We start from the raw sequence: 27,229 nt of genomic DNA, 5'->3' as shown, positions 1-27,229 counted from the left end.
ATCTTATTGCCATTATTATGCCTGACAATATAAGCTGTAATAGCATTAAAGTTTTGGAATAGTACTTTCAAGAATAATGTGAGAACATTAGCGACTTTAGTTACACAGAGACGTGAGGCGTTGACAAGTTTGGAGGCTCCTTTGCGAAAATTTTGCCTGTGTGATAAACTGCCATTGGGTGTTTTAAAATATAGCAATTGTTATGTTACGAGATAGTAATATGATTTTTTACAATACGTATCTTTTTAAAATCTGGGTACCTTCTGATGAAGCGACCGCCTCAGATACTTCATGGGAAACCATCACTCGGGGGGAATCAGATAATATCTTTCGGATCTAAATATTTTTTTATTTGTTCAATTTGACTTTGTTCAATTTCAGGCACCAAAGATGCAAACAGGACAAAATTTTCATTGCCCTATTCGAATCTGAACACTTCCCTCCTAATGGCAAACAACAGAGACAAGACGATACCCATCATCAGAATTCAGGAGATGGACGATCTTGACTTGGAAGATGACACTAATAATATGTACAATTATAAAAGTAAGAAAGGCTTTCACATTTATATCGAGATTACAAATCATAATCATTGTTATATAGTGTGGAATATTGTGAACCTCTTCAGAAGTCTCTTTTGGCAGACAGATATAGAGTGTGTCTGTATGCTATACTGTGCTGCGTTGTAGAGAGACAGATAAAATTAATCAAGACAAATATAATATGATGTAATTGTTACCTTATAATACGCCCAAAACTGGTTTCGTCCAAACTGACATTATTAATTTGTCAAGTACCATCAAATGGGGTATTAATTTATGTTTTTTGAATTTTTTGTATTACTATTGTAAGATTGTTTTATTGGTTGTATACACTTAGTACAGTTATTCCAACCCTCTACTCTGACGCTCACTTTTTGTTATTTACCCATTTATAATAATTTTTAACTTTTCTTACCTTCTTAGATAGCAGAAAATCTACCAATGACACCATCATCAAAGCGTTGAAAGAGAAAATAAAGATTCTTCAAGAAGATTTGCAAAAGAGCAATGAAACACTAAAGAAAAAGGTAAATAATTTAAATCCTCACAAATCTACAGTTGAATGACAGAATATACCAAAGAAAACTTTCTTCTGTCAGATTATGTGGTGTCCCTGTCAAAATTGCTGAAGCAAGTTGCAGTCATCATAAATGCCATTTTTCTGTGCAACATCAATAAACTGTTTCTCTATCTGTTCACAAATTGTATGAAAATGAGTAGAACGAAGGTTCTTTTTTTGCTTTGGTTTCATAGAAAAATATTTTCTTTGACATCTACGGAATATAAATATACTGATATTAACGACAGCATCACATTTGGAAATAAGTCGACATCTCCAACTCAAAAATGTAACCTAGTTCGTTTTGGTCCATCAACAATAAATGAACCGGTTTATATCACAGATGTTGAAGAAAACCTTCTATATAGACAGAGACTACAAAAGTGAAACTGAAAAAAGTTTACTAAGATTAATGAATTAATTAGCTGCCAATGATTTCTAGTTATCACACGGGTCTGTAAAAAACTGGAATCATTTAAGAAAAAAAAATTATTCATTCAATCAGACAATTTCATAAATTATTATTAAAAATACTGTCGTAAATGCCGAAAATGTTCCGCGTTGAAATGGTTCAATGTGGAAATATTGGAAAACAATAAACCTTTCAACTAGAATTTGTTATGAATGGATAGTATTGTTTTTTTTTAACTAGTTGACTATTTCGAACATGAAACATGTTTAGTCTATACCAGAACCAAAGCATTGAAATTATATTATGTAACTATGACTGCCTTTAAAAGGATAGACCGTAACCGTATCAAATTAAACTATAATTCATTATTTTGAAATATTAAGATAAACTATCAAAAAAACGCAAATGACAATATTATGGCAAATGTATATTATAATATAAACCGTTGTTTATCCGCTGTCATTTTAAAATGTATTAGCATACAGAATATTACATGTTTCCATGGATACCAATTAACACATTAAAAATGCTGTGGAATTGCATCAAATGTACTAAAATTCATATGACCCCTCTAGTTATGTCCAAACTGCTTGATTTAAATGGATTTCAGGTATTGATTAAACATTTTTTTTTCCATAAATATTTAAGAGATTTAATAATGTAGCATCATTCATTGAAGATACATAATTTGGAATAAGTAGTTTAGTTAAAAATGATTATAGTATATTAAAACTATAAATTTTTTAGCGATCCTAACATCACCTAGGAATCAAAGTAAATACCAAACCAAACCACTAACTATGGAATTTGAGATAACATCTCTAAAGCATAGTTTTTGGTAAATTTTATGTTCCTTTTTATTGTATACATTGCTTAATTGGTAAAGTACATTGGCTAGAATCCGATAGATGAAGGTTCGAGTTTCGCTCAATGCTGTTCCAACTTCAAACCATATATTTATGTAATATGACTTTACTGTTAATGCTTAATTTGAATATGAAATAGATGCATTATTTGTGGTTTCGTATGAATTTACAGTCCGCAGAATACAGCGAGGCCTCCAAGAACAATCAAGGACTGGAAGAAAACAAAACCAAGCTGATTTCTCAAATTAACACTTTAAAGGCTCAGTCCTTCAAACAAGACGGAAAGATCAGCGCACTCACAGCGAAACTGCAAGTAAGTAAATTAATATTCTGGAAAAAATTAACTAGAATTAGAGCTGAAATTTTTTAAATTATAACATTTTACGGTTGAATTCCTCACGTTTTTAATGTGGTTTAATTAGTTAGTACTTACTTACTTACATACTTAATCCACGTCTACTTCTTGATTGGAACATAGACACCACACGGTGCCTCCAAGAATCCCTCGCTCACCAGTCTTCATTCATTTAGCGGCCTTCCAAGACACTGGGATCCAGTTTGCTTGAAGGGAAGAATCTCTTGAGACAAGCGTAACATGTGGCCTAGCCTATCGCTAATCAGGGGGAAATCTAGATTGGGAAACGTGCTATGGCGCAAAACATTGGTTCTTCAAGTTGATTTTTAAACCGGCGTGAAACTAATAATTGTTATGTAGTCTATCGATTGCCTCTTGAATGCCCTCAATTGATTGGATTAGTTAGTAGTCATAGCAAAATTAATATTCTGTATGTTGGCACATTGCAAAACGGTAGATAGCTATAAAATCTTTTTTAAGCTTATATCATTCATTCACTCGTATGGCGGCAGGATGTAGATGACAACATAGAGATATGCCATCATCGGTGGCCTTTTGTACAATATGTTTTTATTTGAATATTTTAAATATATAAATTCAATATAATGAATCGATATATTTTGCTGCCTACATGTACAATAATTGACGCGGTACCACTTGTATCATATTTGCAAAGAATGTATTCAGTGATACTAATAAAGAATATTATTATTTATAGTCATCAATTCAATCCACACGAAGATCCACAGGCTTCCTCATCATTGGTTGAAACTTTTTGTATATTAACATTTCCAGACAAAGGAAACTGAATGTCGAGCTCTTCGTACTGAGCGCGATAATCTTAATAAGGCTGTGAAAGATTCCGGACAAAGCAATTCGGGGTCAGAGGCTAGGCTGAATAGGACACGAGAAGAAGTGCAAACCCTGAAAGAGGCTCTAATAACAGTCAAACAACAGGAAAAGGTGAGTTTAAAATTTTTGAAGTCCATTAATATAATACCTATTTAAATTTACAAGGGAAAAACGTTTTATTTTATACTGCCATCTGGTGGAGATTGACAAAAGTTTTTTTTAATGACAGCTCATTTATTAACGGAACAAAAACTAGATGTCACCGGAAATCAAAATGTTATTAAGAAACCTATAATGCATTCACCTTAACACTGTTAACACAAATTAACACAAACACAATAACATATTAAATAAATAATTATAGATTAATATATACATATATATATATATATATATTAAACACACAATAATATTATAATATAATACGTATTCCAACGGTTTCGTCCGCATTAATAGGACATTCTCAACTGATCGTAGGTATTATAATTTTATTGTGTTTACATTATTGGCTTCATTACAATAAAGGGCGTAACAATGTTACAACAAAAATGAGATATTTATTTTTATATATTTTATTTATTTAGAATGTCATCTTCAGCATCCCAAGAGTAATTCCATGACAAAGTTCCAACTATTTTTTGGTAGTTAGTGAAACATATAATATGATATGATGAAATTAATAAAGATCTTTTTGTAAATTGCACTCTTGTGACATTGTAAATTATTGTTAATTTTCTTCTGGTTAAACACAATCTATATTATGTCGCTTATATTTAAAACTGTAACTTTACAACAATTTGTACATTTTACACTATTCTCTATCCGCCTCTTTGCTTGTCTATTACTTTACTCTCACTTAACGAAGCTATTTCTCGATGAAATGACATATTTTTAAATGCTATTTAGTGCTTTTTTTTTGTATCTCCATTCTAGGACATTTCTCCAGAATCCATTGACTCTTCCACTAATGACATCGACAGCATACCTTTACTCTAAGTAGGAAATTGTCCTCTGTTGACTGACTTCATTTCTTATTACGTCACTGATTGAAATATAATAAAATATAAGCATTGCATCATAACCACTATATTATCCACATTGACTTTTAGCACACAGCATCCACGTCTCACATCTGCATGATAAATAAAAAGCAATAAACGATCAAAATCAATTCAACAAAATTTATATACCTCTATTGAATATTATCCTCACAATATAACTATCACTATATTTGAAGTATCTTTTACCAACCATAGATATGCCTGTTGCAAGAGCTCTATAAGTTCAAGTCACGTTTAGATATTTGTAACAATAGATAATTTTATCGCATCTTCAAATTTCTTTTTACAATGACATGATAAATAATATCTTCTACTCGATAATCGGTTAGGTAGGCATACAGAAATGAACAATTTGGTGGTACGTGGGACAGAAATTTGTGCTGTATTCATTATGTATTAGCAAATGATGATTTTGATAAACTAAAATGCTTTCTTTTCTCCCAAGCTTCGCAAATTGGTCAGAAAATATGATTTCCCAGAGAGAAAAAAATTGTCAGTTATAATTGTTATTTTTATTACAAATGAAGAGACATAATTACTGCCCTGTTATACATGGCTGTATATTCCAAATAATCGACGTATTCTATTATTAACACAATCACTGCTAAACTTTTAATTACCACATTTAAATAATACGTTAATTATATCTAATGGCCAAGTACTCCAAACGCGCCAGTCGCAGTGTTAGCACTAAATGAGATATTATTATATCAAATGAAGATATGCTGAAAACATTTTAATATTTGTAAAATCAAAAGTTTACCTGCATGCCTGTAAATTATTATTAATGTTTTGTGATATTATTGACTAGAATTTATTATCAATTCAGGATTTGAGGGATTCCACCAAGAAACAAGTGGACGACCTGTCCCGAGAGTTAGCCACCGCGGAGAAGAGAGGAAAGAATGCGGTGACGGCTGTGAAGAAGCAGGCGCAACTCATCGATAACCTCAAGCGGCAGATCAATCTCCTGTCGGTGTCTGAAGATGTCAGAAAGTCTGAGGCACACTTAGATGGCATATTGAAATGGCAACATAAGTAATAAATATATTTTTCAATGTTGAAGCATTCACTTGATAATGGTTGACCATGATTAAATTTTTCGGACATGTTTTCCATCAACATAAACAGTGAAGACAATCTTGATTTTGTAGATGTAGTGGAAAATTTTACCTTATGATATTAGTCACCCATGCACTGAAAATATATTGTGAGAATCGAATTAAAATGCAAAAGCATCGATTTTACATCGCTGGATAATAACATTATATGTGCCAGTTCCCACATCCAAACTACTTTTCCTACCTTCACGATGTTACAACAATCAGTGGAGTAGGAAAGTAAGTATTCTATCCGCCTTCAGTGAGACAGGAATGTCAACGCAAGGTAAATCTCTAAGATCGACGCGATAATCCATAACATGAGTGTTTGACCCGCAGTCAACAGCGCACAAGTTAAATAGTGTTAGCCAGTGCTCAGTGAGCGAGTTTATCTGCCACAGATAACACTAGTTAGTGCCCATGGACCCTGCATACAGTCCACTCATACTTACAACCAAACTTGATTATTATTTCTTCAACTTTTCTATTCCTAAAAGAAAGTTTTCTAAGGGGGTGGGGCATGACCTATTATTTTTTATATTAAAAATTAATTATTCCCTCTAAAATATTTAGGATCTAGTTTGTAGTGTAAAATATTGAATTTTATTAGTCAACCTGGGATTATTGAATATTTTGATTATTACTTGTACAGTACTAGGTATGTCAATGGACACAGCACGAAAAAGAAACAATCGGATAAATCTAGATATTCAATGGTACCCAAGAGGTAAAATCTTCCGAAAAGTAGACCAGACGCCACTCAATCGTTGAAATATCGAAGTTTTGCAAAAGCATGTGGGAACGTGAACATAATTAACACTATGAATACTTGGATAGTAGAGAAATTGACGATTCCAATTGACAGTTTTTTTGTCATAAAATGAAGGTGTACAAACCTTACACTAAAGTTAGTAGGTATATTGTATTCATACACTTCGACTTCCACATATAATTTCATTAAGAATTAATTAATTCGAGATAGGAAGTTAAAATAACACTGTATCTCATAAATTGTAAATTGATATTTGAATACGTGTATTAATTAAGGCGCTAAGTACGAAAAAAATAAAAACTGATATTTTTATAGAAAAATGTTCTACATACCAATGCCAATAACTTTAACTATGGTCTAAGTGCCTCAAGCAAGTCAAAAAAATACAGCAAAATATTTAAACCTGTCGACGTTGTAAGTCCGTTGGCGTGTTTTATTTATAATGGTGTAAGTACCACTGCAGTGGTCGGCGGCATTCAATATAAAATGGCTGACGATAGTGTGTTGACACTTGCGAGTTCTTAATACCTAAAATTATAGAAGCTGCCGTGATTGCTTCACACTGTGAAACCACATTTTTCAAAAGGTCTGCTTCATGCAATTTTACTGCAATGACTCGGTATTTTGCAATTACAGGCAATACTACTTTTTGGTACTTATAGCCTTAATTAATACACGTATTCATTTAGTGAATATATTAGACTGACAGCACAAGACTATAGAAAGTATTACATAATATGAATAAATGTTTTAGATTTTATGTATTACTGATATACCTCAATATTTATTCAATCCATTAAGTATATTATTCATATGCGTAGAATTGAGGTGCTGAGGATTAAACATATACAAATGCACCGTTGACCATGTTAAGCAAATTGAATTTAGAGCTAAATAACTATTTTCAAAATTCTATAAATGAGGTCTCATTCTCAAATGATCCTATATTACTAAAATATTATTGAAGTTTCCTTAATTTTATTAGTGTTTGAATGAGGACACGTTGATACAAAGTATTCAAGTTATATATATATGGTTACGATGAAAATAATAAAAATATTTTATACACCAATGTTGAGAGCAAAAGCAGTTACATGTTTGAATGCTATTCCCGCTTGCTACGTTAGATATGCGGTCATGTGGAAACTGCTGCTAACTCATTTATTCTTATTTATTCCTCAGCCCATCAATTAGGTATAAAGTCTTACAATAACTTAGCACAAGGGTTACCAGTCTGTGCGCTGCGGATTTTCCCAATATTTTCACTGACAAATGACCAGCTATGTATCTTAGACAATCAGATTTGGACGGTAAAAAAATATTTCGAGAACACCTTGAAAAATATAATAAGTCTGGAAAAAATTCAGTTGGCTTCGGTTTAGGGTGCCGTGAAAATCCAGATGCACCAGGAGTGCCGTGAACCGTTTGAACAAATTTGGTAACCCCTGACAGTGTTAATTGTTTTAATTCTAGTTATTTTGAAACAAACCTGTGGCTCATGATTTTGTATTTTTTTAGCCTCTTTTATGTTGATCTTTTAATATATTATTATTACAACGAAAATGTAAAATATGTAATCACAAATGTCCGCCAAAGCAAATAAAATTAAAATAAATATTACATGATTGTATGTCCTACAAACTCAATTATTAATTAGAATATAATACCATGATTGATTGATTTCCATACAATATATATGTACATAATTACGTATAACTTCTTAAAATCTGTAAGTAACTACATAATTATCAATAATGAAGGGTGGAGATGCTGTGGAGAATTAAGGATACAAATTTAATAGAAGATGATATCGGTTTGTTTTTATAATTCAAATAAACCCTGCCTAGACCAAACCATAATAGTAGAGGCAGGCTGTTAAGATCCGACAAAAGTAATGCACCCGTTATCAGTCAAACTTATTTGTTTTCGTTGAACTAAGAATACAGATTGCAGGTGGGTTTTAAAATTATATAAAACCCTGCCTAAACCAAACCGTAATAGATAAAAGAACATTTTTTATCTAATATCTATTGTGGTTTGCTATAGACAGGGTTTAATTGAATTTTAAAAACTAACCAACACCATCTGTAAATTGTAGTCTTATTTGAATGAAAACAAATACATATGACTGACAAAGTTTAATGTGCACTATTTATAACAGATCTTAACAGCCTACCTCCACCCTTCGCTAATAGTACCTACCTATGTAGGTACTGAGCAACCAGCAAGATGAAATAATCAATGAAAACAAATAAGTATGATTGGCAAAGTTTAGTGTCCACTATTTATGTAAAATCTCTACAGCCTACCTTCACCCTTCGTCAATAGTTATATAATTATAGTAGAATTAAACTGATATTAATGGCAAGTTGCAATTTAGTAAATGGAATTCAAAAATTTAAATAGGTCAGCTATATGTATTATTCATAGAGATTTTTTGTTTCTATCTAGTCACTAGTTTTAGAAAGGAAATTTAAAAAATAACAGCAAATGAAACACCGGTCTATATTTATAAATATTTTTTTAATGCTGGATTTATAAAAAATGTAATCTAATTTATTTGAAAATACTTACAATAAAATCTTCTTATGATAGTGTAAATGTTACTATGTACAAATTTAATTAATTTTCACCTTTTCATCCGAGACGGCAACAATATAATATTTCAAACACTGACCACACTGACCACAAGATGTTTTTTTTCTATTATTTTATAATGTCTTGTCGTTGGGTATTCAGTCCTGGATATTCAATATTGCGTATCTCCGACATATTCTTTTATTTGGAAGATTTGGTTTTGCTAATCACTCTCAACCATTTGTTTCGACACTCCAGAGACCACCGCATCTAAAATTAAACAATAGTTCATTACTGAGATATTGATAAAATTGAGTGTTTTGCATCTTTAAAATTGTAAATCTTCGAGAGTAGAAAAGACATTATTATGATGATATTGAAGTATATACCTGCAGGCGGGCAGCCATCTTTGATCCCAGGCTCTTATAGCAGCCGTCCTCTGGAGACTCTGGCGAGCTGCAGCCGCCCCGCACCGTCCACACCTCTTTACCACCAGAGGCCGTAGACCCAGGTGAAGATGTCTGCACAATATTCACATCATATTATTAACACAATATAACATCCGTGTCCTTCATTCAAATAGATAATATTAATCGAAAACACAATTAATTAAACTTTAGTTAATAATAATGTGACGTCATTAATAGTACCTGATGGAGTCCATGCAAGAGTCGGATGTGATGCTGCCCTCCAGCGGAGGAATGTCTGGGATATATTTCATCATCTCCGGTTCAATGCCATATTCAAACTGGAAAAAAATGTGTCGATAGGTATCAAATTTTAGTGTGGAAATGCAGAAATTTTTTTGCTAGGTTAGGATCACACAACCTAGATTTGCAAGCTAAAATTCAAATCAAACTGACTACATATGAATTTCTATATATAAAATCTGTCATGTTTTGCAAAGGTGGCAAACCTTTACACCAATATAAAATTGCCATGACGGTATTCGATTTAAAATGTGTCCATTTAGCGTACTGTCATTTGGTTTGAACCGAAGAAATAAAATTCGATATGGTTTGAATTTGATTAAGCTACGTAGGATGTTCATTGATTTATCTACTAAAACATTGTCGCAGGAGAAGTGGAAAGTGCATTGAACTGTCAGGGACTGGATATTGAAAGAAAGAAAAACTGTTTTGATCTGTTGGTATTTTCCGGTTGAGGTAGAAATCAATGAATGTTTCTCGTACAAAGCTAGCCTTGTATGTCATTTGATAATTGATATTTTGATCAATCATAAAGCTAAATCAGTATATTTGTATATAAATAATAATATCGACTGTGGAAAGGCAAAAGGAGTTAATCCACACTAATCAAATTTTACAGGAGGCACAAAAAACGTTTTGATAATGATTTTGGGCCAAAGTCTAAATATAAAATAGACGCAAACTTGAAGTACATGATGATTAATAATTTGGTGTTTTTTTTTCCCAGTCTATAATTAAATAATGAAGTTATTGAAGAAAAACTAATAAAAATGAGGGTTAAGTCATTTTACCTGACAAAAAATTAGGTAGGTATTAGCATATTTGGAGTTATACACGTATATTTTACTTGCGATTTATGTTATTACTATAATATATTAACATAAAACAGTGCATAATAATGATATTAGTCTATTACAATGATATTAATCGTAAATTAAAGCGAATTGAAAACAATTTCAATTGAGAAGTATTTTTGACATATCACATAACCTATAAATCGCATGGCGGTGTTTTAAGTGAATTAGCAAATATTGTATTACTTTTCTCAGATATTATGAAATCATCAAATCAATTAATCGATAATCGACAATTAAAACATAATATAAGTTGTAACAGGCCGTTTCATACCGATATAGATAGAATTTACAATAGCTCTTCTCGTGTGTGATATAAAAACTTCAAGATGTAATTTTAAACACTAACAGTTCTTGTCGGGATTATTTGTTGCGTCTATATTAACACCACACTTTTCAAGAATCATTTTGCTTCGTTCTGTTGCCATTTTCACTCAATGTTTAAACTTTAAATGATTTTTTATGAAAAGACTGTCGAAATCCGTGTTAACTGTCAAACGACCGACCGTGAAATGTATGTGGCTTAAGTCTTCCTTCTGGTTCATAACTTACCCGGTCGGCCGGCAGAGTTTAGTAAAACTACCATTATTTTCATACATTTGCAACGTAAGATGCATAACGCCTTTTTCCTTTCCGTAAAAGATTACTTGAACGACTAATAATGTCATTGATGTGGAATAAATCCTTTTACCTGGACGCAAATTTCAAACACCCTTCTTTTTTAAAAATTAAAAGTTAAAATTTGATAATAATTTGGCATTTTGCAGCTTACATCCTTTAGGCAGAACGTGTATTTAGTTGTGTGCAATGCTATTATTCAATAAAACCTATTTTGCAAAAAGTGAGGGTTAAATCCTTTTGCCTTTCCACAGTCGATATGTAATAAGTTATAAATAAATATTTTTAAAATTGTTACCTGAAGTGGTAGAGTTTGATGATAGAGCATTGGCGATACTATGCATGTTCTTGGGAGTGATTCATTTATTTGCGGTATCAACACTTGTGACGGTAGCATACTGCATTCATCTAAAAAAAGAAATTAACATTACCATTTCATTCAACAAAATAACTGTTTTGAAATAATGGGGAATACATTAACTATTCATACTAGCAGAGCCAGCTGTCTTGCTAGTTAATTCATATGACAAACCAAAAATGAAGGAGCCTTAATATGAAAGTGAAGTTTAAAAAATGGTTACTAAGACATTTTGCATTGCAGATTCAATTGTAACCTAGTTTGTGTTATTATACATGTTTTTAAGTGGGAACTTTCAGACATCATATTTTAAATAGTTTTTTATTGAAATTTTTATATAAATATAATATCCTGTAAAAGGGGACAGTGGTCTGAAATTAAAGAATTCTGTAAAATTGCAAATAACAATAGGTAAGCTAGTACCTAACCAAAACAAAAAAATTAATGGTGGGTCACCATTTTCATTTATATTTGAAACAATGCTTCCAATGCTGCGAATATTAATTTTCCTATGGTTGTCAATTCAACCATACTCCAAAAAGTCTGTATTATTCCCTCTATTATAGCAGTTCAATCTCTTTGGGCAAAATACCAGTTATCCAATAATTCAATTCTGATTTCACATATCAAGTGCATTCAACATAAAGATTCATAACAGTTCTATTCTGACAAGATCATGTTGATGATTCACCTAATAGGGCTTCATCGGGCTCGGTGTTATTATGAGCCAGTCGGGTGATGAGCTTGTACAGCAGACTGAGGACATCGACGCTCTCGGCCGACTTGGTGAAGACAGGCAAACAGTGTGGCCGCAGCAGCCCCCACACTCGCACCACCACCAGCAATTCACGGAGAGTGCTCAGGGCTGATGCGTCTTTGAATAACACGTACTAAGAACACAGAAACATATTTATGAGACTAAATGGAGATGCGATTAATAATGTGGTGCTGATATTTGACCAGAATAGTAGTTTACAGTAGAGCAAAAAACATAGTACAGGTAACACCTCGTTGATCACAGGCGATACTTGGTCACAGTTGCAATAAGTGATAATTTGACGATCAACAGGGGATTTGAAAGACAAAACAATTTTAAATAGGAAAACGCTTTTTTAATAATCTAAACATGATTGATAACAAAATAAATTACAAACGTAAATGAAAGGAAATATAATTTTGCAATAAACTAAAAAATAACATTAATTTTGTTACGTGCTGTGAAAAAGAATCTAAATGGTTTACCCTACTTGGCGTGTCTGAACATTACGTAATATTTGTCGATTAATTTGATTGTGCGCTTGATTCTGCTCATTATCACAATTCCTGGGAGGTTGAAATAAGTGCGGAACAAATAAATATATTAAAATTCCATCGCAATATAATGAATCCGCATTCACCGGGATCGCGATGAACGAGGGTTATCTATACATAATTTTCATGGAAAATTTATTTTGCTGGTGAAAAACATTCAATTTGAAGACATACTGACATTGACTTTCTTTCTGACATTTTAGGGGAGTTGTCACATTTGACAGAGATCACTATGGCAATGCAACAAAAAACCCAAGTGGAGCAGTCACATAATATGATTGACGAAACAAACCCAAATCAAGAAAATCAAATGTAGAATACTGTTTTCATAATCAGTATTTGCCTTCTCGCCTAAAAGGAATAAGAAGGTGTCATAAACTATAATTGTTTTTCATTAACTATTGTAGTATGTTTTACTGTCTATAACTGTACATAATAAAACAATTCTCCAAAATATCAGTATTCATCACAAACATTCCATTCCTTCATTCCCACGATTTCACCTGTAATCGTGCGGAGACAGAAAGAGGTTCATTTTAACGATAAATACATAAAAAAGGGAAATAATTTCTCACCCCCTGGTTGGCCTTATTGGCCGTGGCCCCTGGTAATCTGGCCATGGCGGCAAGGGCCACCTCCACGGCCCACTGGATGAGCTGCTGAGCGGACTGCAAGGCGGAAGGCTCCACGGCAAACTCTTTGGCTTCCAGGTGCATCAAAGCCTTGTCGATGTCGGCCACTGGGGTCGGTTGCTCTGATATCACAGCTGCACACAAAAAAATATCAGTCTCATTATGAATCATATTATATTGTTAAGTGATGTTTTCTTCTACAAAATTATAAGGAGTACAGTGCAATTGAATGGTGTTTGAGCAGCCGCCACTGCTTTTAAATAAAACTGTCACTTTATTTTAATTAATATATATATTTTATGGAATTACACTTTATTATGGAATTGTATGAAATTTTCTATGTCAGCTTTCGTTGCTTTAGCATAGAGAGACTGTGGCACCATCTATGACATAACATTAGGGAAATATGTTGTCAAAGAAATCAAAGATTTATTAACATATATATAGGCTTACCAGCTAAGCTTTCGGCGGGTCCCTTATCATGTGAAGTGAGATCGGAGGGTCTCAGGAGACTCTTGAAAGCGGTAGCGATGGAGTGGAGCATCAGGAGGGAGGTAAGGTCTGACGCTCTCGTCTGCCCTGATGCTATCATTCTGCCAATAATAAAAGTTAACATGTCAATAATCAAGTTACAACCGAAATAGCTATCGACAAACCTTTTAAAAACCTGTAGAATTTAATATTAATTATATTTTCATTTCTTGTAAAATGGAATTCTACCAAGTAAATGCTAACTCAATTAACATGTCAATAATATTACATACTAGTGAATTCACCATCACATTCACAATGAGAAAATATAATATTATCTATAATACTAATGTTGGTTTTGTTTAGGCAGTAAAGTACAATGTTGCGATCTTCTTCTTGTAATGGGAACTAAATTGATCACTGTTAATGAAATACAGAAGGAGACGCCAAATAATTGCAAGTACCTAGCTCCCTTAACATGTGGCAAATTTATACCAACAGATGTGTCGTTCCTAGAATTATAAATTTGAAATTATGTTTAAGGGTTTACCTTGACAAGGCGGCTCGGAGACTCAGCCATTTTGTATAGTGAAATTGCTGCCATGTTGGCTGTTGTCTTAGGAAATTATCAGTCAGTCTGAAAAACAAAAATCAACATTCCGTCTAAATTTTCTAATGTGTATTATCACCATATTATGTTCCTTCCTCAACGTTTCAGGCTGGCAGCTATATGATAGCAAACAACGTTCATACTACTACCATCAGGTAGGGGATCTCTTTTACTCCGAGCAATATTCGCTGTCACCTAACCTTAACATTATTGACACACACATTTATTTGAGAAGCGTTCAGACTCACAACAAATGGTACACCTTACCGTATTACCTTTTGAGAATTGTCTCTGCAACGAGCCTGAAAGGTCGAGGAAGAAAGGGGAGGAAACGTTTGGTGACCAGTGGGGTATAGGCATAGGGGTGGTAAATGAAGGAACGAATACAAATATTAAACTTTTGAGAGCAGTTCATTAGAAAGTATTGAAATCTTAATCGTAATCTTAAAACAATAACGGAAGCATAAAAATCCTGACAACATAACTATTGTTGTATTGCAATACCCATTGTAATAGATGTTTTAATAGCGCATAGGCAAAAATTTCACAAGGATGCTCCCAAACCTCCACTCTCCGAGAGTAGGTTTCGTGTAGCAAGATATTTAGTTTTGTAGAAGTTTACTTTGGAACACATAATAATTCACCTCTCATAAACAGGTTCAATTGTAGTCGGTTTCATCACCATCATGATGTCCAGAGGGTCATATCCTGTCACCATGGAGTACTCCAGTAACGTAATTGCGTGATGGATAGGTGATCCTGCAAAATTATTAAAAACCAGAAATAATTTAATTACACAACTTTTCAGAAAATTCAGGTTCCAATATGATTAAATGTGGTGATAAACATATAATATAATATATCACAGTGGAAATTTAGAAATATTTTGATTTAACACAGGACGGTAATAGGCTAAAAACCCTCAATTCAAAATCTATAAAGAAAATATTGAAATCCATTGTAGGTTACATTTTTATATAGAAAATTAAGATACATAGTAATAAAAATGCTAGAACTGTACAGTATAATAAATAATAAGCTAATATGATTTTGTTAGTCAAAGCTTCTGGTAAAAGACATACAACTAAAACATTGCGTGTCACCTGATACATACTATGGTTGTGATATCATTGCTTTGGCCATGAGAAAGGAGTTAGCGATAGCTTATTATAGTCAGGTTATTCTTTTTGATATCATTTATGTTAGGTTTTCAAGTTATTACGACAATGAATCAGAATTTCCAACATGATGGAAAAAGTATACTAACCTGCATCAGTGGCAGGCTGAGGCAGCTTGTACAGGTAAATATGAGACGCGCTATCCACAACCATGAGGACTCCGCCCAACCAAGACGCGTCACAACTCGACACGGACGCACCTGGCTGTTGAAGGGTGGGCGGCTGACACTGCAAAGAAGAACAAAATATGTATTCAGTACACACATACTTAGACATTACAATAAATTTAGCGGAGAAATAATTATACACTGAACTGTATTTTATTACTGTTTACTCATTACTGCAATCATGTGGGATGAATGTGAATTGGCAGGTACCTTGAAGATATTTAAATTTAACGAATGTTCGGCATCTTAGGATGTGCACAGACTTACACTGACAGCATATCACACAAAATGACTATGTCATGTTACGTAGGCAAACACATCAACACTGTAATTAGCATTTACTTTGTCTACGTTAGGTAGAAAGCAGTTTGAACACTGACTGAGCTGCACTGAATAAGCTGCAGTGTTCATTAACCCTTTACTGCATAGTGTCGCAAATTTGCGACATTTCAAACTATTTCTATATAGCCAATGCCATCTGTGTAAATTATCAAATAATATCCTTTTTCGATGCCTAGAAAACTGTTTTACCATAAACATCCTACTTTACCGATTTTGTTTGGACATTTCAAGAAATAAAGCATTTCTGCATTATAGTCTCTGCATTTCTGCTTTGATAGTTGACGAATTCGTATGTACGCAAAAATCCGTATTTGTAAATAAATAAATAAAAATATACAGAAGATTGAAATTGGTTGAATAAAAATATCTACACATCAAAAAAGGTGTGTACATTAGTTTTTTGTAATTGTTTTCATTTGGTTTTGTATTTTGTCATACTAAAATGTAAGATTTCCAAATGTCGTAAATCTGCGACACCACGCAGTAACATACAAAATTTAATGAAATTTTCGAAAAATATTTTTTTTATTATTTTACCTTCATTCACAAGGCATTTTGACACCAATAAAAAATAAAAATTTTCAAAAAAAAAAATCATGCAGTAAAGGGTTAAGTTATTGTTATATTTGGGAACGGGACGAAGAAGAGAGATCATCTCAAACAATGACTATAAATAAAAAAATCTTTTTGCATTTTTACTTTGCCAAAGACAATACAGAGAAATTATGACAATGGCAATCGTCAATGACAATCAGATACAATATAATTATCTAATTGACCCAAATATTGTAAAAATGAATTAGTAAAAACAATAGTTTCAATTACCATGGGATTCCCTGGTCTCGGACTGCCGGGGCCTCCGTGAAGAGGACTGTATTTTAGTTGCTTTGGGGGTGTGGCCCCTCCTACCAGCACCCCCTCCGCTTGGGACCAGATTTGGGTTAAAGACGCTGAACAAGCCTGTAAAAATGTTAAAGAAAAATTATTATTAGGTACACAGAAAAATAATACTGACAAAAATATTCCTATGTTAATTCTGTAGTTTCCCATTAGGAAACTTATTTTATTTTGATAGATATTTTGACTATGTGAAACATGGTGTGCGGTAAAAGATTAAATTTATTGTATAACTCTATAAATATATAACTAAAAACAGCCTCAGAAACATACCTAATAGAAAATTCTTGGACTAAGTGAGATTTAGACTAACATCTATTGCATGCCGGACAAGTAATTTAGCTATGTACTGACTTAAACTCTCTATCCAGATATTTAATAACAACTACGCATCTGAAGTTTTTTCAAATTACATCAATAATGCCAACCATCTTTTTAATTTAAATCAAGGTAAAAAGTTACCAATTTTGATTCATAGATGGAGAATAAAATTATTTTTTATTCATGACCAAAACATATTTAGAAATGTAAAATTCTTTTATTATAGTCTAGCCAGCATGTGTTAGATGCGAGTTGAAATCTCAATCAGTCCATGATTTTTTTAATAGGTTCTTAAGCTGTTCCAAGTTGTTTATTTTCAATAAAGAGTTACATTCAAAATAGTCATAAAAAATAATTTGATACAACTGTTTGAATTCAACAAAGTATAGAGCCATAACATATCCCTTCGTGTCTTTCATGTACATATCTATACCCGAACCTAGCTCCCATCCGTTACACTATATACAATACAATGAAATCGCAACCATGTTATGATGGTTGTAGAATAATAATCATTCAGTCTTCAATCAATATTACATACATACATATTTATTTTTCAACTTCTGCTGCTTCTCCAAGTTACTTTCGTCTCAAGAACGGTTGAATGCACCGCATACTACAAAGACTAGTATAATATGTACTATAAGTCAGTGTATCTCAAACTGGCCATGACAGAATGAAGATCCTATCATTCAACAGTTTTTCTAAAACTATGTCCACCGATTAGTTATGCCTCCAAGAATCCCTGACGCTTGCCAGTCTTATGTGTCATTCTAGGTAGTGCCAGCATCCAGTAGCTTCACCGTATACACTCTGTATAGTATTTAACGGCGTTCCAGGATGTCGGAATCCGGTTGACTTGAAGAACAGGTAAGCCCAGTTGAATTTCTATTCCAACAGTAGATAAACCTAATAGTAAAAATTGTATCATTCACCTGTTTGAGTGAGTCCCTGTAGAGGCAGTGCACGGTGTTATCGTTGAGGGTTATGAAGATGTAAGGAACAGTGGGGGCCATAGTGGATGAAGCTGACGACGAGGCGGAGATCTGCGACTTGCTGGAGGTCACGGAAACCACTTGGGCTGCTGTGGACCGATAGCTGCATTGGTGCTGCCAAAGCTGGACACAGAAGTATTGTAATTTAAAACATTTAGCGACATACGTACCATTTGATAGTCACCCTTTTAAATAGCTAATATATTATTGCTACAGTTGAATACAGCTTTACGGATATTCTGACATTAATGGCAGATTACAGCTATGGCACTAGAACCTCGATTATCTAGACTAAATTAATATGACGGTAGTACAGATATTAATGACTGCATAATCAAAGATAAATCTTAAGACTGTACATTACCCACAAAATGATCCAGCGATGCAAACATACGCGGTGTGAAAATACACGATATTATGTGATTTCTTAATCTTGATATTTCGTCGACTAAATTCGAATTGTGGTTTTCTGTTACCGTTTTCATGCAGGGATAAATATTTATTGATTGATTTATTTTCCAAGGGATTTCCAAGATTTTTTCTAGTAAGTATGGATATTTTCAAATTTTGTATGTTCAATAAAAAAACTTATTTAACATTTATGTGCTTACTTACATTTTGTGTAAGTTGTTCATCTATTAATGGTTTCTTTTATGGTGTTAACGTTAACTGTTAATTCTGGGTTAATTAAAAAAAAACACAATATTTAGTACATATTATGTACTAGTTCCACTTATTTAAGAAGTGGGACTATAGTGGAACAACTTAACCTTGAAATTGCGCATATTGTGATTTCTGCTACTACGCACGAATTACATAGGGTGTATTATTTAATTATTGTTACCATCATTATTTCCGACTGCTCTTACATACAGCCTATTGCATCGTTTTCTCTCACTCGGCGTCGCTCTAACTACGTTATATTTTCTGTCAAATCTAACGAATTTCACTCTTAATATGTGGTATGTTTATAGTAATACAAATTGTGTTGAAATAAATTTTTGGGTTTTCACCGCGTGTTCTTTCTCCTACTTTCCTCGACGTTTTGGACACGTTATGCTTTGTTATGAGACACAATAAGTGAAGAATCGTGACTGACCACAGTATTGAAGCATTCTGTGGCGCCGGCCTGTTTGGCGAGAAGCGAATGTATAGGCAGCGCCCGTTCTGCCAGCCCCCATAGCTCCACAGTGGAGCCCCGTGGCGCCGGCCCGCTCGCTGCAACCACCAGAGAATCCGTATCTTCACGAGATGCCCACCTCACTTGTACTATCTGCGAACCTGTTACACACAAAAAAAATCAATAACCGTCAACAAAGATTTACTAACAACATTTTTGTATTTCCTGAACATTTTAGCTGTTGGCATAAAGTGTTACTTCATGCAGCTGAAATAAACACAAATAAGTATTTATCAGCGGCGAAGGGTGGATGTACGCTGTGGAGATCTGACAAAAATAGTGAACACTAAGCTTTGTAAGTCATACTTACATATAATTTGTTATCATTGAACAAAGAATACAAATATAATTGGAGATGATATTGGTTAGTTTTTAAAATTCAATTAAAGCATGCTTAACCCGAACCATAATAGATAAAAAATATTTTATGGATTCCAGGATGAATATTTTTGGAGAATGTTAGTTTTGAAAATAAATTATATTTTCATGTTCATTATAAATAGGAGTTTCCATGTTTAGATTGTCAAATCATACTTTACAACGCCACGTCAAGCAGGGGTGTTGGGGGGTGCAAAACACCAGGGCGGCAAAAGTTCGAAAAATTAAAATTTTAGTAAAAATATATTTTAATCAATTACATAACCTAAATCTTATGATTACTGCCTATTGCAAGACGGAAAATTGAAGTGTTAAAGCTAAATATACAAATATTACATAAGAATAATATTCTTCTTTAGACGTTTAACATCTCTGAACGGGAATTAATTCAGCACAGTTGTGTGTAGAACCACCGAAAAGCATTCTTTCAAAATCTCAATAGTATGGGTCAGTGTCATAGCATAATAAATAATCTGTAACATTGGGTCATAAAGGTACTAAATTTAAAGAAAAGTAATTTGATTCATAAGCAGTGGCGGCCGGTGGTCTTCAGAATAGCATTTTCTGGTAGTGCGCAATGGTTTACCTTCTATACCCAGCATTGGAGCATAGGGCAAGCACAAGTTCACGCCACTTCCCCCGGTTTAACGCCAACTCTTGCGCCTCCCGCCATGTCAGACCTGCAGCACGTAGGTCGCTTTTGTAGCACCACTGCAGGGTGAGAGAGGGCCGGCCATGGCAACGGAACCCTTGAAGCTGTGCCATAAGGTTACGCAGTGTCACACTCTTTGGCGGCATCAGGAACACTTATCCTAGCCACGTAAAGGTCGTAAAGCGTCTCTCCATGATTACCTTAATCACCGAAGGCTGCCGTGTCAATAAGCTAAGATAATAATATCTTAGTGTAAAAAGACCGAAACGTCGAACTTCTCAGAAGGTAAATTAAATATGTCTATTTATTTATTCTATTTCATAAAACAGTTTTTAAACAGTTGATTTCATTTCAGCAGAATGATTTAATATCAATAAAGAAAAATAAATGTCACGGTTTATGGCTTAACGCTCTGAACAATGAATGCTGCATCAGGCAAATAAATAACCGCTGATGTGTTTTTTTTAATATTGAATGTATTTGAGTAGTTTAGAAATAAATACGGCAGTTTGTATGTTCATAAAAGTTTGGCGATTCATTAAATCTTAAATGTGGAATTGTTAAAAATTAACTCGCCAACATTGTTATAAAACAGAAACTGGCGTTTTTGTTTCTAGAGTCCTAATTTCGTGCGCCGATCATAAAGTGTGTAAAAAATGCTACACAAAACGCTACCACGGGAACATTGGACTACCGTTTAAGAAGTATACAATGACCTCATTGTAATCCTGAGCAAACTGAAAATCCATTTGGATCGCAATCGCTTTGCGCCCATGAACCGAGTATTATTCATAATACTGCTACATGTTCTACTTCGCGAAGTGAGTGATACACATATGAATAACAATGATAAGTTGAGTGATGTCTTCAAAAATGCAGGCAGTGTGTAGCACTTGGATGGTATTAGAGGAGCCGCCGCTGTTCATAAGTTCGTTTCACGAATAATAAAAAAAGTCGCTCGTGGCGCAATCATCTTTTACCTTATTGGATATTTTTTAATAAATTATGCTCGATTTGATTATTTTAAATCGTTACTTACACGTTATAATTCGGAATATTAAATATATCACATTTTTTATTATAATGTAAGTATTTTAAGCATTTTTTGTATATTGTGAGGAAACCAAAACCGTCCATTTCTAAGCATGTGAAAATTTCCTAACTGTGCATTTGACATGTTATTTAAAATTCTATTAACATTAGGAACCATCTTTAGTAATTCTAAATAAAGATAGACAATACTAACTTGACAAGTTAGTGTCAAATGACAAATAGTATATTGCCTACTCACAGGAACTGTCTTTGGAGGTGCATTCCCTTAAAAAGAAACTGGGCAGAGCTTGGCTGGTCACCACGAGTGGCTTCTGCTCGTCCTGGAGAGATGAAGTTCGCTTCACGGACACTCGGTAACATTGGATGGCGTGAGATACGTTGCCCGACGACACCGCAACTAGGAAGTGACTGTCTGAAAGCCAAAACAAACATTAATAGACATCCAAGATTTAATTGGTCTATATTTAATTGCATACTACGGTGCAGACACCAAAACTTGTAATTTTGGATACCAACATATTAGACTTTATAATCGCAAATCCCCATGAGTTTTGTCAGAAATAACATCATTTTGTAAATGAAAGAGGTACATAGACTCCGATTTCTATAAGCTGGCGTATACGTCATCGCGTCGCATTGACGATGGAGTTGGCGGGGGACGGACGTAATGCAGTGTTAAGATGCTGAAGCGGGGGGAATTGAGGAATTTAGTTCCACTAGTTCATAAAAGAACCATGATGACATGTACGCAAGCTTATAGAAATCGGTCTCTAGAAAAATTGTCAGTTTCTCAATACATATTATTATATCAGTATAAAATATATGATAATTGTGATTTAACTCCTAATATATTATGGATATAAAGACAGCTCATTGATAGATTTTTTGTTACACGCCAAGTAAAGAAATCAGTGTCATAAGATAAGACATTAAACTAAAAAAAGGTGTCAAAGTCACAAGAAGCTAATGAGGATTGACTATCTCAAAATCTGAAATGAACAATGCTTACTCTTTCCGTAGCAGATATCAGCCGTGGTAATGTATCCTCGGGTGGACCCTAAAGACTCTCCCGTAACAGCTAAAGGTCTCGGAGTAGGTCCGCTGGAGTCTGATGGCAGTAACACGGCTCCAAGCATCGCGGTGGCTGTGATAACAACAGCCCCCTCAGCCGCCACACCACTGCAATGACAGAAGCTTTCAAAATGATGTTTGATTCTGTGACTGATATATTGAATGATCTCTGACATTAAGTCCTGATACAAGACATGGCAGCTATTATATTGCAGAGACAGGCAACTTTGTTCCATGTTATAGTGACAAATCATCGTTGAGATATGAAAACCTCATAACTTCAAATTTTATGTTATTGATTTTTTTTTACTTATTTTATAACCATTTTGATCGAATCAGACGAAACTAATGAAGAATCAGTTATCTGTTGCCACAAAAAAATTGATTTAAGGAACTGTTTCTACATCGCAGCAGAGAATTGGAATTATGTGCCACATTTAAAAAATTGTTAGTAAGTTCTAGATTCCAGTTCTTCTCGATTATTCAGATCATCTAAATACCCGTTTGGTCAGGATAATCGAGGTTCTACTGTTTTGTCTGCGGTAAAATTTCTGTGAAACCATATCTTATATTTATGATACATTAAGCTATGATAACACATTATTAATGGGTATTTCAGTCACTCACCCAAATTGTTTAACAGATGGCGCAAACCGAAGATGCTGAAACTTTTCCGAGCATGGCACTTGTTCATTTTTTTTATCAGAGGCTAGCGTTATCTTGCGGCCATTGTGAAAGAATGCTGCCTTTATTATGTGTTCACCTGGAAAAAAAATCATAGTACATATTTTTCTGATTGATGAAAGCTTTATAGTATACAATTCCATAGGAGTCATATAGAATTTAAATGCAGTTTCCATCAAGTAGCTATCTTCAGTCGATAGCATCAATTTCCAGTATTTATCAATCAGTAACAGAGTGCCTGTTGGAGGGACGTAGGCTATGGGTGACTGAAAAAATAGTGATAGGACAGTCATATTTATGGGACATGGATTTGAATTTTGTTTCATCCTCGGTATTCACTGATATAATTTACCGGGAACTGTTTACAACAATTCATTTATTTTGATGATGCTGAAGAGTGAATTTTTAAAATGTTATTTTATATTTGACTTACCTGGAAAACTGGCTTTGTACATGCATGTCCATTCATTCAAGAGATGATCCCGGGACGAATAAAAGCAAATATCCCCGGCTGTGTCGGCGACCAGTAGGTACTTTCCTTGGACATCCCATTCCAGGGCGGAGACCTGTCGAGAGAGGACGGCCACAGTGTAGCAGCTCCAAGGGGTATTAATATCGCACACGTACACGTGTGAGCCCCATGTGCGGCCAGATGTGTCATCCAACGCTGTCAGTGATGTGAATGCGGCAATATTACCGGTGGATATCGCGCAGAGAGTCGGGCCGCCATTAAGACTAAAATTGAGAAACATTGCTTATGTATATACAGTAGACTCCCGATTATCCAGACTAATGGTGGGGAGAGGCGGTACGCATAAACGAAAAACACGGATAATCCGAACTATGGTTTTTCCTTTTTAAAATACTACATATGCCGATTATTATACTGGCTGCTTATCTACTCATTATGACAGATTGTCCTTTTATATGTCCCGCTTATGGCAAATAAATGTCATATCAGTAGTGTGAAGTTCTCTGCAAATGAACCCGCAAAGCGAAGTGCCTTGTACCTAATTTAATGATCATTTTTTTTGCTTCAATTTCATACATTTAGGCTCCATCTCTATAGAAGGGAATTTTCAAGATCTTTAGATTCGACCAACTAAATATGTATAACTTTCCTTACAAGGTACCAGTATTGTCCAATTTCGCACAGTCGGGGAGAACACTATAACACCTAGACTGCGTGAAAATAGGTGGATAATTGTCAATTAGGATTGGTCTCCAATAAATGTATGTTTCTTCATATTATATTCTATGTAACAAAAATATCGGTACAAGACGGTTATAGGGAAGCCAGCGGCAAACACATTTTGAAAATAGCCGATATACTGAATAATCTGTTAGGTTGGGTTAGTTTAGGTTAGGCTTTCATTCTTGAATTCATGAATTTTGCCAAAATCGGCTATGACAATCAGCACGGTTCTAGCCTGGCTTCCCCATAACCGATTTGTACCATCTAATAATGACACATTTCCAATTACTATTATTTATAACCATTGTCAAAATATGAAGATAATTTAATAGGTACAATAGTTATTCTCAGAGATAATGAGGAAGTATGTTTTGAAACCGTACCTACTGTGACAAAAAGTAATTTGCTAATTAGGATATTTCTGCATTAATAAAATATAAAGGGAATACATATGAAAATAACCTGAAAAAAAATCTATTTATAATTAACTTATTTCGTATTGCAGATTCATTTCCAGCAAGTTCACACTTTTTTGCTGTTATATTTATTTACTATGGCTATATCTGTGTATCTTCAGTTGTCTCAAAAGGAATCTAAACAATAATAAGTATCTATGTGAAATAGTGCCACAAAAAATCACAAATTTCTACGTTTCGGGATGCAATAATCATGAATGCAGATAAACCATGATTTAATTAACTTTATAAACATAAAATCTAACATTACAACCCCAATAACGATTAACAAAAGTCAGACGAATACTGTTTTCGATTAATCCACTAACCTAGAAAAAAGAAATCAAAATATAAATTTACCATTCTAAGCTCGGCGGAATGCATTTCAGGGGTTTGCGGTACATGGCATAAATAAGATCCATTTTTATTTTTTGTTGAATTGTTACAGAGTTGATTATTTATTGACAATCTTGACATGGATTAACCAAAAACACAACATTAAAATCATGACATTTCAGCCATCTTTGAATTGGGTATTGTTGACCGTTCAACACAACCACTAATGACTGATAAATGTTCAAACCTATTCAAAATGAGATGGTTTATAGGGATACATGAACGTGAATAATAAATAATGAAAGGAGTTTTACCTACCAATAAAACTCTTATTATTCATGTTGACTTTGAAGTCCTTGAGATATGGTTTGCTCTTTCTTCTTCGCGTGAGGTTATATTCTACTAATTTATTTTCCTTTTTCTTGTCGTTGGTCATTCCTCCGTTTTCATTTACTGGTCATACCCGCTCGTCTATTTTTTATGTATAGGGTTTGGCATCACTTTGTCTTCATTAAGGATTTGACTTTCTTACTGTTTACATGTTACGTCTGACAGTTCATTCTAACTATCAAAAAAAAATATCTTAGACGAACGTTAAGTGATAGTTGAGTGAACGTTAAGTGATCAGTGATTATGGCGCAACATCTGAATGACCGTGAGGAGGATATTCTAAAAGCAATGGACACCAGACGGCGAAGCAGAACTGCTACAGGAAGAAAAGTTCAACGTACGAGCGTCGATTAAGATGCTGATGTTTGAGGTATCCTCGTTACGTACCTTATTTCAGCAGGGGGGCCGGCAAGGAGTGGCACAACGCCCAAAAACAATTCTTGGCGGCCCCTACGGTCGTAGAGTTAGGTCTAAATGACAAGTTGCGTCGGTGCGACCACTCGTCATCAGCTAATCATCTGACGAAGAGGACCATCGCGGCCCTCCAGAATGCGATGTTTTCCCAACGGGACAGCTTCTGAAAGGGTATGCAAGGGTTAGTGGATTACTGGATTGGGTAACCAATCCTCAAAACATCATAACAGCGATGAGCCTGTACCAAAAAATCGAAGAGGGTTTTGGGGACAACGCATAATAAAATTTGCGAGAACATGACTCAGATCCATACCGGAAGGATACCTTCACTCGGGAGGCACTATCAAGGATTCCTCCGAGCTGAGAGTCCCGGAAGGCCCTCGAACTCACATTATGGCCGGGGTACTCCCAAGGGGCAACGTCCTGTGGGAAGGGAGTTCTCCATCGTAGGTACGGGCTCCACCAGGGATCCGTACTCTAAGCGAAGGTGACCGCATCTGGACGACCAACAACATAAGCCACCTAAGAGACTTTCGGGGAGTCTTGATGGCGTAGTGTACCCCCCCCCCCCCAATATTGGTAAAAATAATAGCCGTAGCCCGCATACCTTTTGTGCGGATAAGTCCTTCTTTACTTTTACGGAAAGATTTTCAAACGCAACAATCAGCAAAGGTCACTCTCGAGATCAGGGGTTCTAGAAGAAGCGGGTCAAACCCCCAGTTTTTCTCTCAACCCTGTTTCTGATCAAGAAAGAAGACGGGGGCGTATGCCCTGTTTTCAACCGAAAGCGTTTGAATGCGTTCCTACAGCCAAAGCCATTCAAACTAATTCACCATTACGAAGTTCCAGCCGTCTTACAAA

At 34.4% G+C, this 27,229-nt stretch overlaps 1 protein-coding gene across 1 annotated transcript; it reads right to left on the bottom strand.

The window, feature by feature from the left end:
* Positions 1-9,023: 9,023 nt before the first annotated feature.
* MED16 (mediator complex subunit 16) lies at positions 9,024-25,796 on the bottom strand. The gene is made up of 18 exons (XM_085942540.1): positions 25,589-25,796; positions 24,012-24,313; positions 23,522-23,657; positions 22,833-23,002; positions 22,062-22,235; positions 19,660-19,841; positions 18,501-18,683; positions 17,173-17,307; positions 15,928-16,066; positions 15,305-15,419; positions 14,601-14,687; positions 14,033-14,172; positions 13,523-13,713; positions 12,328-12,526; positions 11,577-11,686; positions 9,747-9,844; positions 9,486-9,617; positions 9,024-9,366 (listed from the first exon to the last, which is right to left on the bottom strand). The coding sequence occupies exons 1-18, from the start codon at positions 25,648-25,650 to the stop codon at positions 9,330-9,332; spliced, it is 2,592 nt and encodes an 863-aa protein (XP_085798666.1). The 5' UTR covers positions 25,651-25,796; the 3' UTR covers positions 9,024-9,329.
* Between the last annotated feature and the right edge of the window lie 1,433 nt (positions 25,797-27,229).

The sequence above is a fragment of the Rhyacophila brunnea genome, unplaced genomic scaffold, assembly GCF_057557595.1.
Source record: "Rhyacophila brunnea isolate RB1 unplaced genomic scaffold, BYU_Rbru_1.0 scaffold_15, whole genome shotgun sequence".
Lineage (NCBI taxonomy): Eukaryota > Metazoa > Arthropoda > Insecta > Trichoptera > Rhyacophilidae > Rhyacophila > Rhyacophila brunnea.
The sequence above is the reverse complement of the archived record's forward strand: the minus strand, read 5'-3'. Positions and strand labels throughout refer to the sequence as shown.